Raw genomic sequence first — 16,219 nt, 5'->3', positions numbered from 1 at the left:
AGAAGAAGAAGAAGAAGAAGAAGAAGAAGAAGAAGAAGAAGAAGAAGAAGAAGAAGAAGAAGAAGAAGAAGAAGAAGAAGAAGAAGAAGAAACTCTTGTTAGAGTTGGGCAGGCTGTACCCCATGCCCTAGACCACTTCAGTTCTTTTCTCTCTCCTTCCCACACCGAAGAGACAGAAGATTGCCAGGCCCGCTTTACAAAGGAGTCTAAGCTCTCGGTTCCAGGAGCCTTGTTTCTCTATCAGCCTAAGGACTCCTGGAAGCCACATCTCCCCATCAGCGGGGGGCTAGAGTTTATCCCTGCCATTTGGGGCATCTGGAGTGGGCTCAGAGGACTCCAACCATTGTGTCCAGGTTCAGCGTTGACTTTCCTCGGGAAGCTGCTGCTTTCTAGCCTTGGCCCTTCACTAGGAAAGGGGAGCCCTTGGCCATTCCTTGCCAGCCCCACCACAGGCCCCACCTTTACTAAATTCCAGTGTGCCATGCCACCCAGAGCCTGTGATGCCTATAAATAGAGGTTGTATACACCAGGAGGGCCTGAGCCACGTCTGCTTGGGAGCTCAAAGGGGTGTCTGGTTCCTGTCATGTGGAGGTGGGAGAGGTAGCCACTCCCCACTCCAGGCTTTCAGAGAGATGGCTCAGGCAGGCTGGGCTTCTCTGTGCATGGACCTCCAGTTCTCCAAAGCGGTAGTCATACTGCAAGCCCTGCAGTATCTTTCTTACTAGGTGGGAAATAGAGTCAATGGAGATGTGTCTGAAGACTCCATACCCAACGAGTGGCTTCCCATGAGGCCGTCTGTGTCAGTCACTTTTCTCGTTTCTGTGGCAAAATATCAGGAAAAGCAACTTAAGGAAGGAAGACTACACTTTAGCTCCCTGTCAGAGGGTACCGTCCATCAAGACAGAGAGGTAGTGTACCAGGAGCCTGGGGCCGATGACCACAGTGTGTGCGCAATGGGAAAGGGAAGAGGGATAAAGGGTATTGTGAACCCCATTTGCCTTTCTGTTGAGTCCAGGACCCCAGCCCATGGAATGGTGCCTCCCACATTTTAGGGTGGTTTTCCCCAATTTCTTAACCCAATCTGGAAGTTCCCTCGAAGACATGCGGAGCAATCTATCCATCTCTTAAGTGATTCTAGGTCCTGTCAAGCTGAGAGTATTAACCTCCTCCACATCTGGTGTGATGTGTCAAGAACCCATAGTTACAACCCTTGCAGCTGTTAACATCATTACCGCGTAACCCAGGGGTCCTAGGGCCCAGACACATGACCTCCTTTACCCTTACAGAAGCCTTAGAGGGTCACCCACAGAATAGGCAGGCCCTGTGAGGTCAAACCCACGACTGGAGTTAAGATTTGAACTCAGGCTTTAGATCTATGTGGATCCATGCCTGGTGGTGTTTAAGAGCCTCCTTTTCCACAGCCCTGAATAGCCTCTGTTCCCACAGGCGCTGAGCAGCAGCGTGTATAGGAACGCTTCGCCCTACGGTTCCCTCAATAACATCGCTGATGGCCTCAGCTCCCTCACCGAGCATTTCTCAGACCTGACGCTCACCTCCGAGGCCCGCAAGCCCAGCAAGCGGCCTCCTCCGAACTACCTGTGCCACCTGTGTTTCAACAAAGGACACTACATTAAGGACTGCCCTCAGGTAAGGCAACTCGGCCCAACTGGGCTCTCCCGAGCTTCCTTCCCGCCTGGGTCTGTGGGTAGATGGGCACCATGTTCTCCCCAGACCCTTCTGTTTCCATGGTGCTGTTAAGTAAGACAAGGCTTTCTGAAGTAGAGGGGTCCAGATCCCACTTGGGCCCATGGTGCTTGCTTAGCAATCAGCATGGGGGATTCTGGACCCAAACCAGGCCCCCACATGAGGTTCTGGCCCCTAGGGTCCCACAAGTGTTCCTGCAGAGTGGGTCCCGTTAGAGTGGGACAGGAGGCAGCCAGCAGCCTCTTCATAACTCTCTGGAGGCCCCATCTGCTCACATTCACCAGGAAGGAATGTGGGCTCCTGGCCAGGAATCCAGATGTGCACCCCCTCCCTCAGACCCACCACTGCCTCCTCTGCCTACATCAAGGAAGGATGAGGGTCCTTGCCTGTTTGTGCCCCAGAATAGGTCAGGGTAAAGGCATCGGCTGCCAAGAGGCCCGGCATCCCTCTCAGGGTGCAGGGCTGGGGGATGAAGGGGGTTGGGAGCAGCCTCATTCTGTGCCCCATGCTTTGTTTTAATGAAGCAAGGCATCTGCAGCCAATGCCACTCCCTGGGTGACTGACTCCTGGACAGATCCAGGATCCTGGGGAGTGAAGACAGCAGACATCTTTTTAAGTGCAGTGTGAGTTTATCAGCAATCCTTTTCCCCTACTTTTTTTTTCTTCACATTTTCCTTTTTTTCTTTAACAACGTGGTGCTGGATTTATTTTATATATGTAATGGAAATGGAATCCCATCAATTCTGAAAAGCTATGCAGTATTGCCCTCCGGATGCCGGGAACTAGAGTGGAGCCAGGTAGGGAGCCAGGATGGGCTTGCCACCACTGCGTCCCTGGCATTTCTCAGGAAGGGCTGTGCCAGGCTTTGGGTCTTTGCTGCTTCAAGCTTAGCCCCGACACAGGTTCCAGGGAACTTGATAGAGAAGCAGAACCCCAAGGCCACCCTACACCCACATGCCAGCTCAGTCTTCATGGTGACATGTGTGATCACCTCCTGGAGCCCTACAAGGTAGGAGCATGCTACTGATGGCAGCATCCCCCATGCTCCACACCCCATTCTTCCACGGGGGCAGTGAGCAAGAGGCCCTTGGGATCCTGTGACTTGGCCGGAGGTTGAGTTCCCCTTCTCCCCCAGGGCTCTCTGATTGGGCAACAGATAAGGACTCAGAGGCTGTCCACCCCTCCCCAGCTAAGTGCTCCCATGTGCAGCAGTTCAGTACGCCTCAAGAACTATCCCACCCATGGGCAGCTTGGGAAGTGGGCAAGCAAGATCTACTCCCATCAAGGAGGAGACAGACCCTGTGCCAAATGTCCCCTGGCAGCCTATCTATCATCCACTTCGGGTGACTGCCTGTGTGTCAGGCTCGAGCGAGCCTCTTTCTGGGAGGCTGGGATGAGTTTTTTGAGCAAGGGAGACACTCATGCAGAAGTTGAACTGGTTAGGGGAGGAACCAAAATTTTAACCCAGGCAGGCGAGAGCCTTCTGACTACTGGATGGAGGGTCCCTCAGCTTCCAGCACTGATCCTGGCTTTCTTTCCCATTAATCATCCTCCCTCTATGGCAGATGAGGGAGGAGGGGCCCATTGACAGCCAGACAAATGAGTCTCTGATCACCTCCATGAGTCCCTGGGCCACACCCATCTGAGACCTGTGCAACCTGGATGAGCTGTCTTGATTTGTTCCCAAACCTGACAGTATCCGGGACTCCTAGGAGCCCAGGGATCTCCCTGCCTGCCTCAGTGGTAGAGACAGGGCTGGGAAAAGGCAAAGGAGGACTCAACACCTGGATACAGTGACCTAAGGCAGGCAGAGTACCTGGCGGGACCTGGCTGGGGGGGGGGGAATGCTGTCACAGGCTGTACCATAAAGAGCGTACCCCCTCATCCCTGCTGGGTGCCGGATGCTGGGGATTTGGGTGGGCTGGAATTTAGTTGGATGTTCTCCACCCTCCACTGAGCAGGAGCAGCTGCTGGGTCACATTCCTCTCTGACTCCTGAACCAGCTGGGGTTCTTATCCTATCAGGTGTTGAGCACAAATCTTCCTGAAGAGAGGAAAGGGGCAACTGAGTTTTTATACACCCGTGTTTCGAATGAAATGTTACACAGCAGGTCAGACTAATTAGTATGTAAGTGACTCCCCTGTACTGTGGAGTCTGAGACAGGAAGATCACATGGCTCATCGATGGCGTATCACGAGTCATCATTTCTTTTATAAGGCTGGGTGCTATCACACTGAGTTGATAGGCCTTCATTGCTTCTCAGTGCACAGCCACTTCTCAGTGCATCTACCCACGACTGTGGGCGGATAGTACTGCTGTGGGTGTGGCCTCACAATATCGCTGAAAATCCTTGACTTTGGTTTTCCACTCTGACCTTTCTCGTTCCTGTCTGTGGAGTCGCTTACTTTGTCTTTATTGTTTCTCAATGTGGAGGCTGAGGTTGGAGCACTGACTGTACGCTTCCTCCTTGTTATGGTTTCTTTGCTTTGGTTATGAGATGTTCTCTCTCTCTAGTCCAGGTTGGCCTCAAACTTGGGATCATCATGCCTCGGCCACAGGCTGCCATTCCTGGCCACACCTTCATTTCTGTTTGGTTTCTTTCTCCCTCTCCCTCTCCCTCTCCCTCTCCCTCTCCTTCTCTCCCCCTCTTTCTTTCTTTGAGACAGAATCTTATATAGCTCTTGATCTTCCTTATTCCTTCTTCCACTGCCCAAATGAGAAATTGTGCCACCACCTCTGCTTTCCCATCTTTGTGTGTGTGTGATATGTGCATGTATGAAATATGTGTGATATATGTGCATGTGTGTAGTGTGTGTGTGTGTGGTATGTGTTCCTATGTGAGACCAGAAGCTGGCATCTGGTGTCTTCTTTTTCTTTTTCAAAAAAATATTTATTTATCTATTATATGCAAGTACACTGTAGCTGTCTTCAGACACACCAGAAGAGGGCATCAGATCCCATTACAGATGGTTGTGAGCTACCATTTGTTTGCTGGGAATTGAACTCTGGACCTCTAGAAAAATAGTCAAGTGATCTTAACCACTGAGCCATCGCTCCTGCCCCTCCAACTTACTTTTAAGCCAGTTCTCTCACTGGGATTAACCAATTCATCTAGACTGGCTGGCCAACAAGCCCCAGGGATCCTCCTATATCTGCCTCCCCCGTGCAGAGAATATAGGCACACGTGACCACACCAGGCTTTCACGTGGGTTCTGCAGATCCAAATTCAGGTCTCTGTTGTGCACAGCTACTGGGCTGCCTCCCTAGGCCCCATGCCTTCCTTCATCCTTGTCAGTATTTGTAGGTGTGAATTGCTCCGTGAGGCGCATCGCATGCTGCAGGGCGTCATGACTTTCATATGCCACCTATTATTGATCCGCGTTTTCCTTTTGGACCCTAGGGTTATTCAGAAATGTGTTGTTTAATGGCCACATATTTGTGAGCTTTCCAGATATCTTTTGATGATTTCTGAGTTTATTCCACTGTGGTCAGAGAGCGAGCCTGCTTTGTATTGTTCATCCCTTCTTAACTGCACTGAGGCTGCTGTGGAGCTCAGCATGTGGCCGGCCTGGAGACTGTCCTGTGAGAAGGGTGGGTGGAGCGCGCTGCGCTGGGCTGTCTGCTGGGCTTGCTGGCTCACAGGGCTGTTTATGTCTCCTGTTGCCTTGTTGATGTTCTGCCCAGTTCTCTACCCATTAACTGCAGATACCAGTGTCTCCACCTACTGTTTCTGAGTTACTCCTTTGTCTCGATTGGTTTTTTTCTTCTTGTGCTTTGGTGTTCTGCTATTGGGTATGCCCTATCTTTCTAATGGCCATATCTTTCTGATGAATTGATCCTTTTACCGTTACAAAATACCCCCTTTTAAGTTTTTACACTAGTAACATTCATTTTTGTTTTAAAGCCTGTAGTGGGATTAGAGATGCAGCTTGGTGGTAGAGCACTTACCCAGCAGCACTTGCAAGCACATTTTGGGACGAATTCCTAGGACCAAAAGAAAACAGAACTAAAACAAACCATGAAGTCTGGTTTTTCTCACAATGGGACACCTGGCTTTCTAGCGATTACTTTAATCCATTCAGACATTCGAATCTGAAGTGAGTCTCCTGGAGAGAGCATCTTGAGTTTTATGACCAATTCAAAAAATCCCTGCATTTTGACTGGATTCTTTAATCCATTCACCTGTAGTATTATTGGTGTAGTTTGATTTATGTCTACCATGAGTTTCTGTTTTATACATTGTCTTCTTAATTCCTCTATTTCATTCTTATTTCTTTCCTTTCTGTTAGTAAAATGATTTTAGTGCTACTTTGTAGTGATCGACCTGTTGGATGTGGTTTACATCATACATCTTAATTCACTAGCATGACACACAGAAAAAATCACTCCTGCACAGCTCTGTGAGCTGCTGGTTTGGGCCTTCTGTGCTGGGTCTGTTTCTGTGTTTATCCTACATGGAGACTCTTGAGCTGTGTGGATGCGTTGTGGTACCACACACCTTTAATCCCAGCACTCAGGAGGCAGAGGCAGGAGGATCTCTGTGAGTGTGAGGACAGCCTGCTTTACAGAGTGAGTTCCAGGACAGCTAATGCCACACAGAGAAACCCTCTCTTCAAAACCACCAATAAAAAGCTGTCATTAGACTTTGAGAGTTTTAGGCCATTGTTCCTTCAAATGCTCTTTCTACTCTTTTATCTTTTGTTCGATAAAAGAATTTCTAAATGATCTAAATGTGTTTAGAATTATCCATAGTTTAACTGAGATAGAATGGACCTTGCCAGGTCTCCAGGTTGCCCATGAGCCCTGGCATTTCGCAGAGGCAGCAAGGAGCTCCATGGAGCTCTGCTACATATCAAGTTCAAGGCCAGCTTGGGATACACAAGACCCTATTTAAAAGAAGAGGGCACAGTAAAAAGATCAGGAGAGCATTCTCCCAGGCTCTGTTCGCATGACACTGGGGCACTGTGGGGGATAGCAAGTCTACAAGAAGTCTGGAGCCTCCAAAGCAGAGGTGGGAGGTGGTGGAGATCTGCTATGCATGGGACATCACTCCTTGTGGCTGTGGTTATGCCAGGTTCGTCTCTAGTAGATGTCAGAAAGCTTAGGGGCCAAGAGTGCTGGCACTTCATTCTTGGAAAAGCAAAACAAAATGTAACAACAACAACAACAACAATAAACCAGCCTTATGGTGTGTGCCTTTAAATATACGCAGTGCTGATGAGATAGCTTTGAGACCCGAAGGTAAGCAGTAAACTCGCTGTCCAATAGCCCATAAGCCTCTTACCTTCTCAGTACACATGATGAAGTTCCTTGGCTTCCTCCTTACAACACTGAGGCTCAGGGACGTTAAATGGCTTGCCCATGGCCACACAGCTGGTAGCTCTCAGTGCTTGGAACTCAGGTCCTCTGAGTCTAGGGCCCAGGCTTTTTTGTTTATATCCTATATCCACTGCCTTTAAGATCAGAGGTTTGGTATGGCTTTGTTTTGTTTTTTAAGAGGGACTGTTGGAAATAGAAGTCAAGAAGCCACGCCTGCCCATTCTGACCAAGTTGGCCGTAACCCATAATGGGTCCAGCCTCAGGGATCTGCTGCCTGGTAACACTGAGAGGTCAGGGTAGTATTGGACTGTCAGCGCTGGTGGCAATAGACACCTGTTGTCTGCAGGGAGGCCTAGGTGGTACCTATTAGCTACCTGCAGGGTCATCTGGGCTCCAGGTGTTGATGTCTGCAGGACCCCGAGGATCTGAGCCACACAGAGGCTCTGAACCACCAGTCCTCCAGTGTTTCCAGCTTGGCTTGTGTGTTTGGAGTCGGGGCCATGAAGACCTCTCTAAGTGTCTCTTGGGCACAGGCCTGCTTTTAGAATAGGCACAGCCTGGGTGGTGGTTCAAGAGTTTGTCCCACTCTGCCTGGGGCACTGTGGGAGGTTCTGAGGGGAGGAGCTAGCCAGGGAAGGAAGGCATCCCAGGCCTCTCTGGGTACTGCATGCCCTTGTTCATAGCTGGCACTCCCAGAGGAGAGGCGAGAGGTGTGGTCAGAGCATGTGGTGAAGGCTTGCATGCCAGGCTGTAACCCTGAGCTTAGTATTGAGGGCAGGGAAGCCATCTGGGTTTAGGTAACAGGCTCATGCTAACAGTTTAAAAGATCACTCTGAGGGCAGGTTGGAGGCCGAGTGGAGCTCAGAGGCTCAGAACATTGCAACACAGAGGAAAAATGAAAGCCCCAATCAGGAAACATTATACCTGAAGAAGAGCCAAGAGTCCCCTCTGGGCAACCACTCCACAGCACAGACAGCATCAAGGCAGTTCATGGTCTTTTCAGGGGTCCACAGAAATGGTTCTACCTTATGTGGTTTAAGACCATGAAAGGAAGGAGACATCATCACCATCATCACCACCACCACCATCATCATCATCATCACCATGATGTAATTAGACTCTAGCCTGGATAGCCACACTAACACAGTTAGAAAATATAATTTTAAGTAACTTATGAAGGAAGGCCACACAAAAGAAAAACTCTATGGACATAAAAGTCATCAGGTAGCCCTAAGAGGAACTGGCGGCTGCTTACAATTGGATGGTCTTGCTGATTTCAGGAAACTTCACCCAGGGTCTGCATGCCACCAGGAAGGGTCCTGATGCTGGTCAGGGAGTTCATTAGAAAAGGGGCAAGAGCCTTGACTTCATAGCTAAAAGGCCAAGTTCAAGTCATTGTTCTATATGTTGCTCTGCTGTGCAACATTGCAAAAGTTGCCTAACCTGTCTGGGCTACTTTTCCACATCTGCAATTTGACCTTGCACTTCTGTGCAAGGACCCAGTGTCCTTTCTTTAGGTCCTCCCTCTTCCCAGCGTGCCAAGCCTTGCAGCTGCCCTTCAAGCCTTGGACCTCCTTCACTCCCAATCCTTTCTTGATGAGTAGTGGTCCTTGTGTTGGGGGAGGTTTGGTGGGGGTTGTCACCTGTGCCTCCATGTCCAGCTGAGGGCTGGAGCCCAGGGGAGCACGGGTCTGAGTCAGCATGCCTGCTAATGTGATCCAGATGTCAGACGGAGCAAAACCGTCACCCCCACCCAGCTGGCAGCTCCGGTTTCTTGGAGATTGCAAAAGAAAAAAGGAAAATAGAGCAGAGAGAGAGACTCAGATCCCAGAACAGCTGAAATCTTAGGATGGAAATAGTTTCAGAGTCTTGCTAGGAAGGTCATTGGCCTTCTGCCTACCCTGCCTGGCCTGCCCTGTGCCTCCTACCACAGGCCAGAGGCACCAGTCCCTGAGGGCTTGGGTGTTTAAAGGCGATAAGCAGAGTTGAAGGGTCATAGCTGACCCTAGCCTGTGCTGGCAATCCCCTCATTCCAGACCTGACCTCACAGCAGGTTTGTTCTTCTCTGGGGTCTGAGTGGGTGAAACTGCCCAGGGGACAGATGGAGAGGGACCACAGATCTGTGGGGTTTCCCCTAAAGAACTCAGGCTAGGGTCTGGAAGTTCCTTACAGCCGCCAAGCTGAGAGGCACGGAGTGCTAAAGGGAGGTGTCCTGTTCAGTGGCCCCAGGCTGGCCCTTCCCTCTGCGTGTGAGCGCCTCCCATAGGAAGGGACAGACAAGGGAAAGCTCTCAGGCTGAAATGTTTAAAGCCTCCATGCATGCCAGAGCTGCTGTAGCTTGGACTTGGGGTGAGCATGCATCGCGTCTCGAGGGCTCATGTGTGGCAAGCTTGGTTCTCACAGTGTTGATGGGTAAAGTGAGAAGCGCCGGGTGGGCCTTTAAGAGGTGGGGCCTCGTGGGAGGTGGCTAAGTCATTGAAAGGAAAGGAGGTAACTCCTCCAGGACCCTGGTTAGGTTGTTATGAAAAGCAAGCTGCTTCCTCTTAGTCTTCCTAGTGTTGGTGGTCTTCTCCATAGGAGCTCCAAAGCACTTGATGTTAGGACTTTTAGCCAAAACTGTGAGTTACACAAACCCATTTCCTTTGGGAAGTATGGACCTCGGGTATTTTATTATAGCACCAGAAAGCAGAAAGGAGCACTAGCGAGCTGGTAGGGAAACTGAGGCGTTCCCACAGAACCTGAGCTAAGATCGCTCTATGAAAAGATCTACGCCGGGGAGGAGGGAGGGAGGGAGGGAGGAGGGGGGAGCCAGAAGAAGGGAAGGGAGGAAGGAGGAAGAAGAGGAAGGAGGAGGGGGGAGCAGTAGGAGGAGGAAGAGGGATAATCACCATTCAGTGATTCCCAGGAGGGAATCTGGGCTGGGGGCAGGTGGCAGGTGGCAGAGGGGAGTGTCTCTCCTGTGGGGACCTGAGCTATCCTGCTCTAGCACCTGGCACAGTACTTGGAATGCCACGGAAGCCTAGGGAATGTTCTCAGGAACATGGCTCGGGGCCTTCACTGATGCTTGGCCCAGTCTCATGGGTCCTGGTGTTGGGAGGTGACAGAACTGATGTTGATCCTGGCCTTCCCTCCCTCCCTCCTCTCTGAGATCGCCCCCCCCCACGCGCCTCATACCATGCCAGTGTGGCCTCTTTCCAGCTGTGAGCCTCTGGGAAAGTGAGCCAGTCTTTCCAGGTCTTGTTTCCTCCGATTTCTAGTAAAGACACTGAAAAGTCCTGCCCCAAAGCATGCTGGGAGCCGCTATTTATCTGAAGCTCCCCCCACACTCTCTGAACTTGAACGAAGTCTGTTAGTGGGTGTTGTTATTTTTAGGCTGCAGGTCAGCTCTTACAAACTGGTTTGGGGTGGTCCCAAAAGTCTGGAGTGTGCCTCAGAGCTGTGGGGGTCTCCCAGAGGGCTCTGGGCCTCCCCTCTTACCCTCTGTCCACGGAAGCGGCTAATTCAGGGATGGCCTATAGGGGGCTACGTGACAAGGCTGTTTCTTTGGGGGCTTGGGAGGAACAGGGGAGAGTCCCAAGAACTTTGGACCATGCGGGGAACTTTCTGAAAGGGGCTCAGGGAATCTGTTCTGTCCGGGGTGGTACTCCAGGGAACGGCTCGGGGCAGCACAGCTGTCAGCTCCTGCTGGCTCCCATGGAGGGACGGACTTGCCAGGTCCTCACCCTACCTAGCACAGACAAGAGGGGACAGCTGCAGAGGCAGCATGGGAGTGTGGAGAAAGAGGGGCTGTAGTGCAGGGCACGTGACTAGAGAAAGAGGGGGTGTGATGCAGGGCACGTGACCGGAAGGAGCTAGCTGTGGACCTGGTTTCACATCCTCAGCTGATGGTTCTCTTTTTAAGCATCATACAGGGCAAGAAGGAGCTCCCAGTGTTTCCATGACCAGTGAGGGCTTCATCTCCTAGATCCTGAGGGATGGGGATGAGGGCAGAGCCTGGGAAGGAAGGCTCATTCCTGGGAAGGAAGCCTTGAGCAACTTGCAAAGCCTGGAGAACAGAGTGCTGAAACAAAGCCACAGCGCACCACCCCCATCACAAGGTGTCTGACACAGCTGCTGTTCTCGCGAGGTTTAGAAATCTAGTAATCGAGCCTGGAGGGTTCACCAAATGGTTTACCTTAGGCTCGGGCTGGCTGGGGCTACCCCTTGGCTGCGCGGCTGCGTGGCTAATCGCGGTGGCAGACACATGCGGGAGGTTGTGAGTGATTCAGTACAGAAGAGGGAGAGAGGCAAGGGCTTGCTCTTGTCACATGGCTTGTGTTTATCTTGGGACTGTTCAAGGATGAGCTGGCGCTGAAGGCCCAGGGTTCTCACAGAGCTTTCCTGAACTGGACGCAGCCTTTAGCTTTGTGATTGCCTACTGCGTAGCCTTGGCTGGGGCTGGGTTCCGGTGCCTTGCTGAGTGCAGTGGGGTATGTGGGCCACACTGCCTCTCCCTTACTTGGCCTCCTCTAGCACTTGGTGTGCAGTTGCTCTTAGAAGCTTTGTTGTTGCTCTTGGGGCCGTTGGCCCCAGAACCTTAGCCACCCTCACTGGTAAACTGAGACTGGGACTAGAGCAAAACTCCTGAGATATAACCGACACTGGACCCTCCTCTTGCTTTCCCATTGTCTCCAATGGTTGTTGAGCCTATATTCTTGGGGACACACTCATGCACATATGCATACACATATGCACACACATATACATGCGCGCGCGCACACACACACACACACACACACACGCGCGCGCGCGCGTACAGGTGCATACACACATGCACACACTCAGTTCCCCAGCTGCTAAGCCTCACGCTGCACCCCATTGCCTTAACTCAGCTGCTTCCCTCCTGCTCCCTTCAGATCCTAACTTGAGCCGGCCTCCCTTGGGACTTGTCCCCAGCCATCCATGCCTGTGGGAACCTGGCCTTATGGCTGGGCTGATTCCTGCTCCCTTCAGCTTCTCACCGGCTTAAGCTCCAGAAGGCCAGCAGGTCCTCTAGAATCCGCTGGAGAGCGAGGGGACCTGAGGCTCTGCTGAGCTGAAGGCAGGACAGGAAGTTGGTTGCTAGGTAGGGCTGCTCATTGCCCTGTGTCTGGTTCTGACCAGCTTCAAGGGAGTTTAGAGGCAGGATAGTCAACTAGGTGACCCTGAATGAATCTCATGCCCTTGCCATGCCTCAGTTTTCCGTTCTGTATAATGGGTCCATGGACACACATCCAGCCCGTCCCTTGGGGCTTTTGTGAAAATTGTCTGAGCTGACAAGTTACAGATGAAAGGAAACCCAGATAAGCAAAATTGAAGGGCCTAAAAAGGAGTGACTGTTCTGGATATCAGCAGGTTAGCCTGGAGTGTGGCCCTTGAGCCAGCTGCTGCTTTGAGAGACTTAGAAATGCAAGCTGGGGTTGAGGGTATGGCTCAGTGGCAGAGCTCTTGCCTAGCACGGGATCAGTTTCAAGCGGCAGCAGGGTGGATGTGATCTCAAGCCTTCTGGGTCACTCCTGTCCACACCAGAGTTCAGGAGCCACTGTCCCTCAGCACAGTGACCCCTACTGTCCTTGTGGAGTCAGCAGCATGTGCCTTCCCTCTCCAGCCTGGTGGGACCTTGCCTAGGAATCCCCACCTAGTTACAGTAGCTACCTTGCTTGTCTGCTTAGGATCCAGAGGCACTGGGTGAAATGGAGCAAAGAGCTGGCAGCCCTGGTGAGGCTGCTCCGATTGTCTGGGGAGTCAGCAAGGCCTGTCAGGGCTGGGGCAGAGCAGGCAGAGCTGGGGAGCACCCTCAGCTGGGTGCAGGAAGCTCCGGCTTCCTCTAAGCAAACCAAGGGCGTTTATTTCTGCCCAAGCAATCACTATCTATACCAGACACAGCAAAAGGGCCAAATCACAGCTGGAGTGTTTGGGTTAGACAGAGGACAGGACTTTCTAATCGGTCAGGAACACACCAGGAAGGACACTGAGGGCCTCCATCCCCTGAAATGCAGTGCGAAGTCCACAGCAGACTCTTTCCAGCCTCCTGCTCTGAGACAGTTCTTTATCACTGTGACGTAACACTGTCATGTACAAATGCCATGCCGAACACCATGCACGGAACTGAGTTGTAAATATAAACACATACACACACACACACACACACACACACACACACTAAGTAAATTAACAGGGTTTTGTGTTGGTTTGCATTCAAAGCTATCCTGGGGTGTGTGCACCTCACAGGTTGCAGGCTAGACATTCCTAGAGCTCTAGACAAGAGAGGCCACATCATTTGTCTAAGTTCACAGCTAAGCCCAGACTGTCACAGCAGAAGTCCTGGATTTTAACTGCTGTTTTCAAAGCCTCTTTATAACAGGCCTCCTGGGAGGGAGGACTGGCATTAAGGACCCTGGTGACCCTCCTGGAGGTTGTTTGGTAGGCACTGCACATAAGTGGGGCCAAAGGCTGTCTTGGAGCCTAGAAGAAGATCTCTCTCTCTCTCTCTCTCTCTCTCTCTCTCTCTCTCTCTCTCTCTCTCTCCTCTCTCTCTCTCTCTTTCTCTCTCCCTCCCACCCCCCTCTCTCTGAGGCAACTGAATCCCTAAAGCCAAAGGGGTCTAAAGAGGGTACAAGGAAAGGTTTAGGGGACTTGAGCCTGATATAGAGACTGGGAGACACTTCTGTGTGTCCTTGGCCTAGTTGCTTGTAGTCTCTGTTTCCCTATAACAGGAAAGAGGGGTGGAACCCAATCACACCCCTCTGGGACTTCCCCTTATGGGTGCCTGGGTTGTTTTGTCCTGTTTATTTGGGGGTGCTGCAGGTGTTGGCTGGGACACAGACTTGTCTACATGTTCATTACATGATGGTGACAGACAGCTGAGCAAAATACGGTACCCAGTGTGAAATGGCATGGTGTCCTGGTGAGAGCATCTGCAGGTGAGCAAGCTCCAAGTCCTCCTCAGGTCCCAGGGCTCCTGCTTCCTCATGCCAGTGCTTCATCCCAGAATCTTGGTCCATGCGGCCATAGTTTGTGACTTGGAAACAGGCTTCCTTCCAGGTGGCTCTGGCTGGTGGGCTTTGAGTTGTGTGGTTTCAGATCTGAGGGTCTCTGATCCGACCATAGCTGAGTTCGGCATTCTAAGCCTCACACGGGTGTCTGGGTTCTCAGGGGCTCTCATTCTGGGGAGGAAGCCTCTTGCCTGAGCATAGTGTGCATTACTGTCCCCATTCTAGAGTCTAAGACATGGTGCTGTTGTAGCCTTAGCTCTGGCAGAGTCTACACTCAGCAACTCTGCAATGGTTGCCAGTCCCTCTAGACCAATGGCTACTGGAGCCGGGGGTCTGGCCTTTGTCTTCTTCTTCTTCTTCTTTTTTTTTTTAAAGATTTTATTTATTATATATGCAAGTACACTGTAGCTGTCTTCAGACACTCCAGAAGAGGGAGTCAGATCCCATTACAGATGGTTGTGAGCCATCATGTGGTTGCTGGGAATTGAACTCAGGACCTTCAGAAGAGCAGTCCATGCTCTTAACCCCTGAGCCATCTCTCCAGCCCCCACCTTTGTCTTCTTGAGGTGAAACAGTGAGCTGTATGAACCTGGATACAGGCCACTCCATCCTGCCTTGGGGGACAGTGAATTGGGAAGAGCAGGACCCTGTAGAACTCCTGGCACCGCCCCCAACACTGCCACAGGAGGAGTCAAAGCTAGAGGAGAGAAAAGGCACCTCCCATCACACAGCAGGGACCGCGGTACGGGCGCCGGAAGCATCTCTTAGTTATGTTTTGTATCGGAACATCTCACAGCAGAGCTCTTGGTGCCCAGAGTAGCAGATTGGGCATAGTAGATAGCATGAGGGGCTATCACACGTAAAGACCCCTCAGTTTCTGCGCTGACAAACATACCCCGATTCCAGATGGAGAACAGAGACCTAGCAGGGGATGAATCACTTAGTAAGAGTGGTAGCCTTTTCCAGCTGTTATGGCATGGGCCTTTCCAGTCAGCCCAGCCTAGGCCTGGCTTTTTATATGGAACCATCTTGTTACTATAAGACCCAAATGACCTTTGGTCCCTCTAAGGTAACAGAGAGCATTCCAGCAGTGTGTACTTACCGTCTATAGCCTAGAGACTACACCAAGCCTAGGAGGGCTCTCTCTAACCCTAGGCCATTTCCAAGCCTAAGGGCTGGTGCCCCACTATACTCCCTCTATCCCCACTTCAGCTATGCTAGAATGTCAAGCCTGACACAGAATGTCACTTGTGTCCCTCACTCTGTGTGACCTTGAAAATGCCCCTGCATCTCTCTGGTTTCTTCCACGAGGAGGGGCAGCAGAGTATGGTTGACAGAATGGCCACAAGGATTCGTCAAGATCCTGTAAGGACAAAACTGGCACACTGAGAAGGGGCAGAGGCTGCCCACGTGCCTGCCAGCTTATCAATCTTGGCACAAAGCCTGCCTTGGAGAGAGAGCTTGTGTTTGCTGAGGGAGACTGGGTGGCCACCCTTACAGCCACTTTAGGAGTGAAATTACGCTTTTCAGAAAACCAGGCACATTGGTAATGTGAAGATGCTGATGGTGATGATGATGGTAGTGACGGTCATGCTGCTACTGATATAGTGATGAGGTGGTAGTGGTAATGTTGGGGTTGGCGCCGCCATTGATGGTGGCGGTGGTAATAACAGTGGTAGTGATGGCAGGGATGCTAATAGTGATAATGATGATGGTGGTGATGATGGAGGTGGTGGGAGTCATAATTGTGATGATGGCTACTCTAAACGAAATTCCAACCGTGTGTGTGCCAAACATTTGCTTTCAACGAGCCAGTCTCTGTCCTCATGGATGATAGGGTGATGCCAACCTAAGACTCAGAGAGAGGCAGACGTTCCTCTATACTCTTGCTGCTGCTCAGTGGCATTGGCATTTGAACCCGGGTCTCTTGGCCATGAAAAGATCTGTTTTCATTGGCCATCACTGGATGAGCGGTTGTGAGCTTCTAGATGAGCACTGGCCACCTCTCTGTGGGGCCACAAACAGCTCATGGCAGGGACAGATGACCTTTCCCCCCACCAGGAGAGATGGAAGAATTGTGGGGTTTCTCCCTCCATCCCACAGGGTCTTTTCTTTTCCTTTCCTCCTTTTCTTCTCCTCTCCTCTCCTCTCCTCTCCTCTCCTCTCCTCTCCTCTCCTCTCCT

General features: G+C 51.4%; 1 protein-coding gene across 2 annotated transcripts in view; it reads left to right on the top strand.

Moving 5' to 3' along the window:
• Window positions 1–16,219, top strand: part of Zcchc24 (zinc finger CCHC-type containing 24) — a 51,630-nt gene that overhangs the window by 10,472 nt on the left and 24,939 nt on the right. For both annotated transcript variants that reach the window (XM_021181639.2, XM_021181638.2), the window contains exon 2: window positions 1,447–1,647. In XM_021181639.2, the coding sequence (XP_021037298.1) occupies window positions 1,447–1,647 (201 nt within the window). The remainder of the gene's footprint in view (window positions 1–1,446; window positions 1,648–16,219) is intronic.

This window comes from Mus caroli, chromosome 14 (assembly GCF_900094665.2).
Source record: "Mus caroli chromosome 14, CAROLI_EIJ_v1.1, whole genome shotgun sequence".
In the NCBI taxonomy this organism is placed as follows: Eukaryota; Metazoa; Chordata; class Mammalia; order Rodentia; family Muridae; genus Mus; species Mus caroli.
The sequence above is the reverse complement of the archived record's forward strand: the minus strand, read 5'-3'. Positions and strand labels throughout refer to the sequence as shown.